Here is a 13,327-nt window from a genome sequence, read left to right as displayed (position 1 = left end):
GATTTTTTGATTTATTGTAGAGATGAGGTCTCGCTGCCTAGGCGGGTCTTGAACCTGTGGCCTCAGGCAATCCACTCACCTCAGCCTCCCAAAGGCGCGGGATTACAGGCTGAGCCACCGAGCCCGGCTTCAAGTTCATTTTATCAGCAGACTTTGTAGGTCTTGTGGCTTCTTATAAAAGAACATTCCCCAGTACTAGATATAAGCTCCAAAAAATCATTAAGACAAACCCTGCAATGTTCCTTATAATGAGATCTTAACCTTTGGTCTATTTTTTTCCTGTCTCAAATTCATTTGACAGACATGCCATTCTGTTTCTTTGTGCTGATACCCGTTTATTTTTTGGGGTGTTGTGTAATTGCTGGGGAAGCTGACCGCAAACAATGGAGTTTGGTTCCCCAGCTAAGAAAGAACACCTCTATGCAGGAAGTCAGAAAAATCTCCATAATGCTAGGCTAGAGGCAGGACTTCCAATGTTGGAACTACATAGGGAAGAAACATTGAGGTTCAAAGTTTCTTTACATAGTGATAGCTTATCACTTAAGAGAGGGTAGAGGATTTGGATGACTCTCCTTCCCAATGATAAGAGTGCAGAATTATTATTTTAAAATATAAAATCATAGTTTGATGAAAATGATAATTTACTTTAGTGCCATGAAGAAATGAATTCATAGAGGGATAATTTGCTATTACTGATAAGAGCAAACTCAGAGTAGCCATCAATAAATAATATAGCCTGTAAGATAACAATGAGAGGTTTGACTTAAAACATTTGAAAAGGAAAGTTTAAAGACTGGGATTCCTAAGAAGATGAAGTCTATTGATGATTTCATGTTTCACTGTGAGATCCTGATGAAAATTTTACTAATGAATGTTCTTCAGTTGTGTGACATTTCTTTTCATCTGTTCCAGTGTCTGGGACACATTTATTTCCCACAATCCCAGACTGACTTACACCTTGTCTCCTAGCTCCAGTATAAAGGGCAACACTACAAGGCCACTCCAGTCAGGATGACTCCAGAGATAGAGAGAGTGAGGAGAAACCAGGAGCAGCTGAGTGCGGCAAGTTGTTTGTTTTATTTTATATTTTATCAAACATTACGTGTTTCTGTTTTTAAAAATGCCTTTTGAAAAGTTTTAAACCTTCTCTATATTTGATGCTCCTTTTACACATTCACATGCTGAAGGGCATGAACTATATGTCCAGGAAATATGGGACTGTGTTGCCAGAAATTAGCTGGGTTTGTTTATTCAAGAGACCTCCATTAAGCATACAAATATGCCAGGTATTATGCTGGCCACCAAAACACAAGATGGATAAGGCCCACTTCCTATCCTTATGGACCTCACAGTTCAGTTGATAAATCTCTGAGAATAAATCCAGGTAAGGTCTTGAAGAATAGTGAGTTTGTTGTCAAACTGTGGAGAAAAAAACTATCTATTTGGACCAGGCAAAAGAAGACCCAGCTTGACTGTCATTCTCAGACATAGTGTCAAGGTGAGGAACCTTATCAATAAAGTGGGAAACATTCCTCAGTCGTTCAAGGATCTGTTACTAATAAAGCAATCATCACTAACAGTAGTCATCTCCCTTATGTGCCGGGCCCTGTGCTAATGTTCTATGTGAACCCATGTGGTCGGGACTATTTTTTGGTAGATGTGGGAAACTGAATCTTGGGAGGTCAGAGGACATGCTGGCACCCCTGTCTAGTAAGGGCAGAGGTGGAATTTGAACCTAGATTTCTTAGAATTCGGAAATTTCTTTCAAAATTGTCCTGAAATAGTTATTTTTCCCATTTGGTGATCCTCTTTGTGGAACTTTTACCAGTACAAATAGTGGCATTCTTTTTCCCAAGCAGATAATTTTGAGAGACTTTAGCATTTAAGAACGGGTTCTCCTGGGTGAAGGAGATAATCAGGCTCAACATTGGTGTTAGGAATCAGAGAGCATTAGTTTTTGCTGAAGCCCCAGAAGCTAGAAAGAGAGTAAATGGCCTTCTTAGGCTACCACATCGTCAACTTCACTAGAGTTCTCTTGTAATAATTTTATTCTGGTATTTCTTTTCAGGCGTACTCCCTTATATTTCCATTACTTTTATTCATGGAATTTATAGCTAGTTCTGAGATGGAACAGCAAAGTATTTGTTGAAGAATCATTTTAAAATAGCACAACCAACATTTTGTGCTGGTTAAATCAGAATCTAGGAAGACATACCAGGGGGTGGTTGATGTAGGTCTACTTTGGAAAAATATGCATTAAAAAACTGGGTTAATTTCACACCTCATCCTTCATGGCTTTTAGGTGAAGCCTATTCTGCTAGCTATTAAAATTCTTATTTATCCTCCATAGGTAAAATACAAAGGAGGGATTATGCAGGGAACTGCAATTTCTGATCCACCAGAGCTGAAGAGAGTGAAAGAAAACCAGAAGAACATCAGCAATGTGTGATCATATTAGTAACTTTTTTCTTATAATATCAAATGTATTGGCAACATGTGCATGAAAGAATCTTATTTACAGAGTTTTTGTAACCTTAAGCTGATAGTCTGTTTTCAATAGACTAACAATTTATTTGAAAAGTTTCGGGATCTTAGGTATTGTGGGTACCGTCAAGTATCCCCCAACTCAGAGTTCCCAGTGACACAGCAGGGGGCTTTTTTTCAACAGCCTGTTGTGTGTCCCTCCTATTTTATCTTCATACTGATAGAGGTTGTGGTTCCCAAAGGGAACCTCATAGCTCCTGGCATCTTGTCTCTAAGACAAACTTTTCCACTCTCTTTTATACCTGCATGTGTTCTTGTTCTTGGGCTTCCTCCCAGCCCCATCTTCCGCTGCCAGTGATTATTACTCTATTTCTGGACAATATCTGGGAAGAAATGATCAAGTGCACATGGCTGAATAAGTCACAGGGGACAAGACCATTTTAGGGACACGTGGTAAGGGGCTACCAGTTTTTACTTAGACATCAGATGGTGACCCGCTGTAATTCCCTGTTGTTGATTTAATTCACAGATGTAGTTCTAGACAGAGTTCTTTTTAAAGTTATTAACATATAGATTGTGTTCTTTGGAAGAAGAAATTTGGAAATCTATTATGTAGAAATCTTTTATTCTTCAAACCTTTAAAGTCATTTAGCCAGTTTATAAAGCAATATAGAATTCAGTTACTTGTTAAAGTCCCATGGTGCATGCTGGTGTCTTCTTTGGACACTGTGCTTCCCCTTAGTGAATATCAGGGCTTCAGTTCTGAATTGCATATATACCCTCAGCTCTGCAGTCAGTGTATCCAGGTTATTGTTTGTTACATTTCCTAGCAACCATATTTTAGAGAAGTAGATGCTCACCTTTCCCTAACATAGAGTCACACTTGGCATTGACTCCATTACTCTCAAAAAAGAACCGTGATTACTGAAAAAGAGAAATGGAGCAGCGAGATGCACACTGGCTTTTTATGGATGCCTATGGCCACCTATTTAAATGCATCTTTACAGAAGTCCTCTCTCCATTAATCCCTAAGAAATTATGACAGTGTTGTATCATTCTGTATGGGCAGGAGTACCTTGAAGTAATATCCATGAAGACATTTTTTTTCTCATTTTCTTTTGTGATTAAATACTTACTACAGCTTTATGGATGGTATGCCTATATATTTGAGTATAATCACAGTGATTCAGACACACATGCGTTCTTACAGGATGGAATGAAATGGATAGATTTTAAGATACCTGCATTCTAAGTATGACTAGATTTCTGATAATACCCTCTCTCTTTTTAAAAAATAACTTTCTTTCTTTGGCTATAACTCATTAAAATAAATACCACGAGACTCTTAATTAGTTGAATTGATTCACACTTCTTTATTTTTTGTTCTCTGAAATGATAGGTGTTTTATAAAGCTCAGCTGGGAAGAGCTACCGCTTTAAGTGTAACTCCTGAAATGGAAAGAGTAAAGAAGAATCAAGAACATATTAGCTCGGCAAGTGGTTTTGTTCATTTCAAACTATCAGAAGGGATGTGTCCTTTACTGTCTTGCTTTTCTTGTGAAAATGAAATTTATTTTCAAGAAACATTTGTGATACTGCCAATAAGAACATGTGTTATTTCAGATGACTTCCAATGCTGCCACTGTATATATTTGCATTATCCTGTGACCCTTCAATGGTATTTCCATATGTGACCTACAGTTATATGCAAAGCTTAGTTTTAAATTATATTACATTTATTTAAACAATGATTTTTGCTGTTTTTGCCAGTGTCTTTGAAAATGATGAAGCCTTTGCTGCGTAAGTTAAATAATTGTCATTTTATCTATGTATTTCATTGAACATGGATTGTTAAATACTCACTGCAAAACAAAGTAGGAAATGATTCATGACTCCCAAGTGAGGACTTAGAGCAAGAAAAAAAAAATCTTTGCATACGTTTAATATAGAATTCAGTTACTTGTTAATGTCCCGTGGTGCATGCTGGTATCTTCTTTGGATACTGTGCTTCCTCTTAGTGAATATCAGGGCTTCAGTTCTGAATTGCACATATGCCCTCAGGTCTGCAGTCAGTGTATCCAACACTTACACATAATCGGCTTCACAAAAGGCAGTGTTCTGATGGGCAGCTGCCAGGAATACCTGCCTTGTTCCTGGCACACCTTGAAGAACTCAGTTCCTGAGGATCAACATTTAGGCTTCATAATTTATAGCTGTCTAGTGACATTTCTGTCCATAGTTACTGAGTATATTTAACATAAATTACCTTCAGGCTGTGGCTGCTTAGAAGAAAAACTAGATTTGTTCCTCATTATTTCTTATTCTCTAAGGAGAGAAGAAAGAAATAGAGGGTAGTCTGGTATGCATTTCTCAACACTATTATGGCAGAAAAATGGGGAAATTTAGAAAATAAATTTGAGTTCTATTTAGTTTTGGGTTTTCCCTGTTTAGCTTAAATATGATAACCAGTTTTACTGACTAGATCATTAGAGACTATTGGGCACTCACACATTTGCAGTTGATAGGTTTAGATCTTTTTGCTGTAGCCCTTACAGGGTAGCTTTGAGAGTAAAATTTTAGGTTGCTATTCTGGAACAAATATAATTCACTGAAAAAGTTACCTGAGAAATAACGTCAAGAATGTTGCCTATGTTTCACTTAGCTTTAAAAAGTTATATAATAATTTTTTATTATAGTTGTCTTATTATAAGTATGTCTATTATTTACTTTGCAGGTAAAATATACCCACGACCACAAACAGATGAAAGGTAGACCAAGTCTGATTTTAGATACACCTGCTCTGAGACATGTTAAGGAAGTCCAAAATCATATTTCAATGGTAGGGTACAACCAGATCATCCTTCTCATGACTAAAACATACTAAGGAACGGCAGAACCCAGTGAACCGATGGCATTAGTTCACTATTAATCTGGATAACTAACAAAGCATGGAAACATGATTGGTCCATCCTTTTTTTGGGGGGGGGGGACTTTCTAATAACACTGAAATGTAATGGAAATATTTAGTCTAATAAAATAATTTTTTCTCAGTGGTTTCTTTTGGTGTGTTTTTATTTCTAACGTGACTACTATAAATGCACTGTGTGAAAGGCATTTGTCTAAGGTTCTTTCCAATTAATTTTTAAGATGGATTTTGGTGTGTTTGCATGTTATAAAGAATATGAAAAAATGTATGTTTTTAAAGCAATTTCATGAGCTATAATTTACCTACCATAAAGTTTACCCATTTTAAGTGATCAACTCAATGATTTCTGGTATAATTTACAGGGTTGTAAAACTATTACCCTGACCCAATTTCAGAACATGAAAAAAATGTATGTCTGGAAGTATATATATAAGTTTTTGTAATTATGTACAAAAATTATATATATCATTATGACTCTTTTAATCTAACTTTAAATAATATAATTTAAAAAATGATTATTGTAGAATTAGATATTACTTTATTGCATACTTAAAGTTAGGGTAGCGAATTTAATTAATAGTTAAATTAGTATATTTCAGGAAGTAACCAATATTTAAAAGTATTTATTTTTTAGAACTTCTTACTGATATACAGGCTTATAAATAATTTAATGACTGGGTGCAGTGGCTCACACCTGTAATCGTAGCATATTGGTAGGCAAAGGTGGGAGCATTGCTTGAGCCGAGGAGTTTGAGACCAGCTTAGGCAACATAGCGAGACCTGTCTCTACAAAAAACAGAAAAATTAGCTGGGCAGGGTAGTGCACTCCTGTAGTCCCAGCTACCTGGGAGGCTGAACCAAAAGGATCCTTGTGCCCAGGAGTTTGAGGCTGTGCTGAGCTGTGATTATGCCACTGAACTCCAGCCTGGATGACAGAGTGAGATCCTGACTCAAAACAACAGCAACAACAATAATAATAATACTGATAATTTAAAAGAGATACTAACCATAATGATTATAAACTTTGTAAAAATAGCACTTGATTTCTGATGCTAAGGAGCTTAAGTTTCAGACATTGTTTTTGGGATAATTAGAAACATATATGTAGAAAATAGCCTAGATGCAGCCAGTGCAGCGACACCTGTGATTTTATCAAAATATTGTACTATATTAAACTATCAAGAAAATTTCAGTTTGAGTTAACCTTGTTTTTCCTTTTTCAGGTAAAATACCACGAAGATTTTGAAAAGACGAAGGGGAGGGGCTTCACGCCTGTTGTGGATGACCCTGTGACAGAGCGAGTGAGGAAGAATACCCAGGTGGTCAGCGATGCTGCCTATAAGGGTGTCCATCCTCACATCGTGGAGATGGACAGGAGACCCGGAATCATTGTTGGTAAGCTGGCTGTCTTTTTTGGCAGGTGTGCACAGTCAAAGCAATTGTGTCTGAGAATTATCCTTCTCATTCATCTGATTCCTTATCACAGGTTTTCTTATCAAAGGTTTCATAAGATTCCTTATGCATAGTTTAAAACAGACCGCAGATATGGTGTTATTTTTGTACCATACTGAATAAGATTCATGGCATTCACCAGATATCATCTCAAATCTTCTCTGTCATTGGAAGTTCTCGACCTTTAATAGCTGTCTGGTCTTAAGAATGTTCCTACTTGTTAAACAAAAAAGCAGCCCAGACATGGATGATAACAAGAGTTGAACAAGTATTTCATTTTCTTTTAGCTTGTGTACTTGATCAATGTGTTGTTCTATAGACACCATGTGCATGGGTGACAAAAATAGCCATATCACATTATGTCCATTTACCACAAGTAGACATGCCAGGGAGAGTCTGATGGCATTACATAATATTAATAGCTCATATTTTTGAACATTGTTTCTGATAAATTTTTTAATTTAAGCTTTATTTGTATTATTTTTTAAATTTGTATAAATGTGTGGGGCACAAGTGCAGTTTTGTTACATGCATAGATTGTGTAATGATCAATCCAGGATTTGTAGGGTATCCATCATCCAAAGAGTGTACCTTGTACCCAAAAGTACTTTATTTCTGAACTGGGGGAATTGAGAGCTGCCTGAAAGTCCCATGATTAAGAGAGCAGTCTTTTTTCCTGCTATCTGTTCCTTGTAGTCAGTTTTGGAAAATCCTAGGAGGATATTTGTTGAATGGTGGCCAAGATATCAGCAACGATCATACAGACATATATGGCAGGGCTAGGGAGGAAAATTATTGATTTTTCAGTATATATCAAAAACTCAAGACTGTGGTCTCCTTCAGAGTGGTTAGCCTCTGAATTATGTAGTACAGTTTTGTAGCTCTAAGAATATCTTTGGTAACGATGGTATATGCCTCTCAGTAATCTCAGTGCTAGGTTTTCTTCCCTTCATCTTTAAAAGTAAGAGCTTATTTTTAGTACCAGTGAAAGACCATTTAGAATTAGGTGGGTAAAATATGTATTTGACAGGGTAATATCTTAGTTTAGAACAAGAGTGCTAAAGTCAGGGCACTAAATGACTTGGATGGTTATAAAGTGGCTCTGAAAGTGTTTTCAAAGAAGGATTCCAAACATATTTGTAGGCAATTGATAGCTTTGCTGATCTACCCAAGCTGATTACTTAAGAAAATCAGATTAAGTTGGATGGATGAGCTGTGATGTTTTCATTAAGTGTGACACAGAACTAGAGAGTGTTGTGTTACTCTGTATTAAAACCTCATAAAGGGTAGTGCCGGGTTCTGATTAGCCTCACTTAGACTGCTACGGTCTGTGTCACTTACTCCTGAGTTCTACATAGATCAGGGGCCAGAAATGATGGTGAGGTCATTGCCAAAAACCGTGGAACTGTCTAGACCCTGGTCTCTCAGGATTCAAAACCTTATTGTTTTTGAAAATGTTTTTGTTTTTGAAAATGTAAGATGCATAACTCTGAATTGTTTACTTACTGGGAAATCCAGAAGTCAAGTTATTTTATTTATCGGGAGATGCTGTTTTTCATTAAGGACTTGCCTATGAAAACACAAAATGAAGTGTGTTTAACAAACATTATACTTTCCAATGAGCCAGCTTCTGTAATAGGCTTGGAAATACGAATTTAGAGATGTTCCTGAGTAATTCAAATTAAGCCAATTTGTGCTGCTTCTGTTTTCATTGGAGGCTCTGCTACTTACTAGTTGTGTAACCTTAGCTAAACAACTAAATCTCTCTATGCCTCGGTTTCCTCATCTTGGGGATGATCACAATAGTACTGACTTTAATATGTATGAAACTTAAGTGACTTAGGTTATAAATGAGACTAGTGCAGGCATATGGTAAGCACTACATAATATTAATTATAACCACACAAACAAATCTCCAGTTCCAGTTTACAGATTCATTGTTTTTATTCCATCTCCATTTCTGACACCTGTCCATACCTAGGTTCTTATTTTCCAGCTGTTGGTACCGCACTATACAGCTCACTTTAGGACCTGATGCCCTTTAGTTGGAAAGATTGGTGAATTCAGAAGTTATTAGATTTATATGTTACCTCCAACTAAGCTAAGAGGAGGATACATTGGCTTGCACAATCTGATGACTGATCATAGCAGGGGTCCTTGGAGAACAGGAAGCTGTTCTTACCCTCTTTCAACCCTCATCATTCCTTGCTTTTTGCAGTGCTTATAGTGTTTTTCTAATAAGTATGTTTTATCAGATGCACTTAGCTTGTACTTACAGACTCAGAATGAAAACTGGGCTTGCCACTTCTCTATGTTTCAAATATTCCTTTCTGTTATAGGAAGAGAAGTTTTTTGTTTTGTAGAAACAAAATCTCTCAACCGTGTCCTGTGAATTACTCACATGTCCTTAATCAGGGACTTTAACTAAACATTTTGCTGGTTTCAGGAGAGGGGAGATCTCCTCTGTGGAGAGCAAGAGTGATTGGGGTGCCATGGGGGCCGCATAGAGTTACCTCGCGCGCGTGTGGGTTGTGTGATGGGTCACAGGTACTTCAGCAAGCCTGGGGAAAGCAGCACAATGAGTAGACCCGACAACTTCAATTTGATCACTAAGTTTTCTTAACAGATAGTCATGAAAGGGACTTTCCTCTGAAGTCTGCAGCATAGAGGGTTTTCTTGTTATATGTTTGGTTTTTTGTATATATACCTTTCCAGACTTTTGCTTGACTCTTTTGGGTGCTGGTTTTTTTTTTTTTTTTTTTTCCCCCTCTTCATTCCTTCTTGATAAATGTTGATTTCTTCTTTTGGTAAAAGACCTCAAAGTTTGGCGCACAGATCCTGGCTCCATCTTCGACATCGATCCCCTGGAAGACAATATTCAGTCTAGAAGCCTACATATGCTCTCCGGTATTGCTTTTGATTTGAGTTCCTCCCATTTGTGTGGGTTTTGTCCTGAAAGTGAAACAACTAGAAACTGTAGAGGTTCATCGTGCCAGCTGTGTATTGTACATTTTAAAGTTGAGAATTTGAGAAACCAAAAAAGTGCTATCTATGCTACTTTAAGATACCATTAATCATTTATGAAAATAAAGCTTGCAAAAGGACTTTTTAATATTTCCTAGATTAGTCTGTCCTAGATGCATTTAAACAAGCTTTTTATGCGTGAGTATGATTTTATAGGCTTTCTGGGTTTATAAATGCGGTTTTGGGTTGCACTAAACTGCTGAGACAAAAAGGAGATTTGTTTCATGAAATGTACTGTTAGAATATTTTAAAAGTAGATGTAAAGAATTATACATAGAATAGTGGGAGGGGTTTCCATAGAGCATTATAAATGTCTTAAAGTAAACTTTCAAATATCTCTAAAGTATATCTCTGAGTTTTTATATATTATAAAATGAATAGTTTCGGAAGCTGATTTGACTTTTAACTTAGACTGCATGTTTATAATTAAAGGCAAAAAATGAATAGTTGGGATATAGCGATAGCTTAATGTGACATTTCAGACTTTTATTTTGTCGACAGTTATATAGTTATTTTAAACATTATAACTAGATATATCCTTTAGGTCTTGCTCTGCTACTTTATATTTATTTGCTGCCATCAATAAAATTGAATACCCGAGGCAAAGTATACTTTTATAGTCAATTTGACCCATATAGTTAGCCAAACTGTGTCATTTAACTTTTTAAAAATAAAGGAAAGGCAACAAATACTGTATACCTGGTGATACTTGAAAGGAATCATTTATAACCAGGTATGTGTTTAACCGAGATGTATTAGTTTAGTTTGCTAGTGTTTTCTTAGTTCTTGTCAATTTCCCATCCCTTATCTTTCCTTTAAAATTTAGTCTTAAAATGAATGCAAACACCCTTTAAGTCACTTATGTAGTTGATGCAATGCGTGCTTAAGTTTGGAAATAGTGGAGTAGAGCTGAGATTTGGGGTTATTGTTTATTTACTAAGCCATTGTTTTTCTTCCTTATTAAGCTTTTAAGTAATTTTTGTTTCTTTTGTTTTTTCAAGTCTCCTAATCACAAGTATGAATATTTTCCCTCCAATGTAGAAAAGGCAAGTCACTATAGGCAACACCGGTCCCGATCTCATTCCAGCAGTACTTTTGGTACAGGTCTGGGAGATGACAAGTCAGAAATCTCAGAGATGTACCCTAGCTTTTCATGCTGCAGTGAGGTAACAAGACCATCTGATGAAGAAGGTATCAAGCATTAACCACTTACAAAGAAAATGGATTCATTTTTTAAAAAAATGTGTCACAAGAGTGTCTAACATTGTCTTCACCTTTGTACAAACATGTGGTCTGGGTGTATTTGAGAATTTGGAATTAAGTTTAGAAAGTTAATAGTCCTTTTTGCTTTAAACTACTAATTTGCTTTTTGCATGTTATTTTTTTCCTTGTCTTACTGCACGATTATTACTGCAAATGGATCTGTAATGACGAAAGGGTCTCGGGATTTGCTACCTGAGTCTGTTTCACAGGTGTTATATATGATGGATATACACAGTCTTAGTGGAACTTGAATTCTCCATAGTTTGTATCTGATTTCCATTAAGAAAAAAATCAATCTTACAGTAATATTAAGGTGGCTGAGAGGTTGCTATGAATTTGTGTGTGTTTAAATATTGATATATATTTGCAGACACAGTTAGATCTTGCCAGAAAGAAGTTAGGCATACTATTTGAGATATGAGTTTTTTAAAATGACAAATGTTGATTGTTAATAATCTTCCCTATTTTGTATACCCACCCTTTTTCTGTACCTTCTCCTGTTTTCTGCATTTAGGCTGATGGATGAAATCTAGAACTTTTAGTGAACTTCTTTATGATGTTAAACTAATCCTGCTTATGAAGCTGTTACTAAAGGTTAAGACTAAAGTGCTGTCTCTGCCCATTGTGGTTACATTTTAGTGCAATGAGGACCAGAGAGGACAGATGGATGCATAGGAGAACAAAAGGAATACTGTGTTTCCCCTTCAATTGAGAGGGCCATGTTGCTGATATCCCAAAGGCAGGAAATTTTGAGGTTGAGCAACTGAACACCTTTGGTGACAAAAAAGCAAAGTGACTGAGGGAAATGATGAGACTATAAAAGCTTTTGTAATTGTGTAATTGCCTTTTGCATTTATTACAATAGAATCCTAATGAGAATAAAATCAATTATATTCTATCTTGAACGCTATATTTGGACTGGCCTTAGGTTGGCAGAAAGTTTTTAAGGGTCTCTTTCCTCTATAATTCTAAGGAAACAATTACAAATGAATTTTATTTTATAGTAGATAAAGCACATATGAGGAGATCTCCTCTTTTTTGTGTCTGGTTTGCTAACAAAGGGTTCAGTAACTTTCTGATTTTTTTTTTTTTTTTGACTTGAGATTACTGATTTCTCCCTTCAGTATTCTTCATGTTCTGGAGGTACAGAATAATGTTGATGCTTGATGGAATAAATATAACTCAAAGAAAACACAAGAACTAATTTTGATCATCCTTATTTAATGTTACTTAGCTCAGAGCATTGGAGTTGATATCTGTCCCAAATGCAATGTACCATAGAGTCTTTGCCTCATGAATGATCCTTTACTTCATATGTGTACACGCCAACACATCACTCATTAATTTATTCACCAAATGCTTATTGAGTGCTCTTTGTGCACCAGCCAAGAGCTTGAATCCGGCAACACACACAGCAGCGAACAAAAAGACATACATATGCTGTAAGGGGCTCAGAGTCTGGTGGAGGACCTTGACATTTAGCAGATACTTACACAAGTAATATATAATTATGAATAGAGTTAGTGCTATGAGGGGACGGAATCAGGGCTATGATAACAGGTCTGTTCCATCTGTCCTGGATATCAGGAAAGCTTTCCTTAGGAAAGGAATGTTAGAGTTGAGATGTGAATGCTGATGGAAGTTAACTAGGCCAAGGAGTTTTGTAAGAAAAATGTGTCTAACAGGATACAGCATGCAATGGTGTGTCATTGAGACATTCAGACTGAGGTGTCAAGTAGGTAATTAGCATTCAGAAGAGCAGGCAGACTGTAGGTCAATTTGGATATCATCATCCGAGTCTAAGTTAGTTCTTGGGTGAATCTGTGTGGAGACAGAGAATTCAGACATCCATGCCCCAACCACCCTGGTTCCCTTGGCACCAGCAGACCACACCCAGGTCTACTGTCTCATTGCATTCTCTTCTCCAAGGCTATAATAACCTGCTATTGTTAGTTTATTACCTCTTTGTCTTCTCCAGCTTATGTGCCTTCTTTTTTCTAATTATTTCTAGCAAAAGGACCCTATATAAGCCAAACTGAATGAAAAAATGTCTCCATTGGAAAAAGGCATATATGAATATTCTTGCAGTTATACTAGAATTTGAGTAAGAGTAACACATGGTTAAGGGGGAATAGTTACGTTGTGTAAATGGGAGAACATTAGACTCTGGGAAAAAATG

The 13,327-nt window shown here is 36.5% G+C and overlaps 1 protein-coding gene across 1 annotated transcript in view; it reads left to right on the top strand.

Moving 5' to 3' along the window:
• NEBL (nebulette) overlaps positions 1–11,076 on the top strand; it is a gene marked incomplete at its 3' end in the record, with an annotated part of 81,407 nt that extends 70,331 nt beyond the window's left edge. The window contains exons 18-24 of the mRNA XM_008055913.2: positions 970–1,062; positions 2,351–2,443; positions 3,884–3,976; positions 5,218–5,322; positions 6,633–6,804; positions 9,676–9,768; positions 10,927–11,076. Coding sequence (XP_008054104.1) covers positions 970–1,062; positions 2,351–2,443; positions 3,884–3,976; positions 5,218–5,322; positions 6,633–6,804; positions 9,676–9,768; positions 10,927–11,076 — 799 coding nt within the window. The remainder of the gene's footprint in view (positions 1–969; positions 1,063–2,350; positions 2,444–3,883; positions 3,977–5,217; positions 5,323–6,632; positions 6,805–9,675; positions 9,769–10,926) is intronic.
• Between the last annotated feature and the right edge of the window lie 2,251 nt (positions 11,077–13,327).

Source organism: Carlito syrichta, unplaced genomic scaffold, assembly GCF_000164805.1.
Source record: "Carlito syrichta isolate Samal-C Ts95f unplaced genomic scaffold, Tarsius_syrichta-2.0.1 Scaffold302026, whole genome shotgun sequence".
In the NCBI taxonomy this organism is placed as follows: domain Eukaryota; kingdom Metazoa; phylum Chordata; class Mammalia; order Primates; family Tarsiidae; genus Carlito; species Carlito syrichta.
The sequence above is the reverse complement of the archived record's forward strand: the minus strand, read 5'-3'. Positions and strand labels throughout refer to the sequence as shown.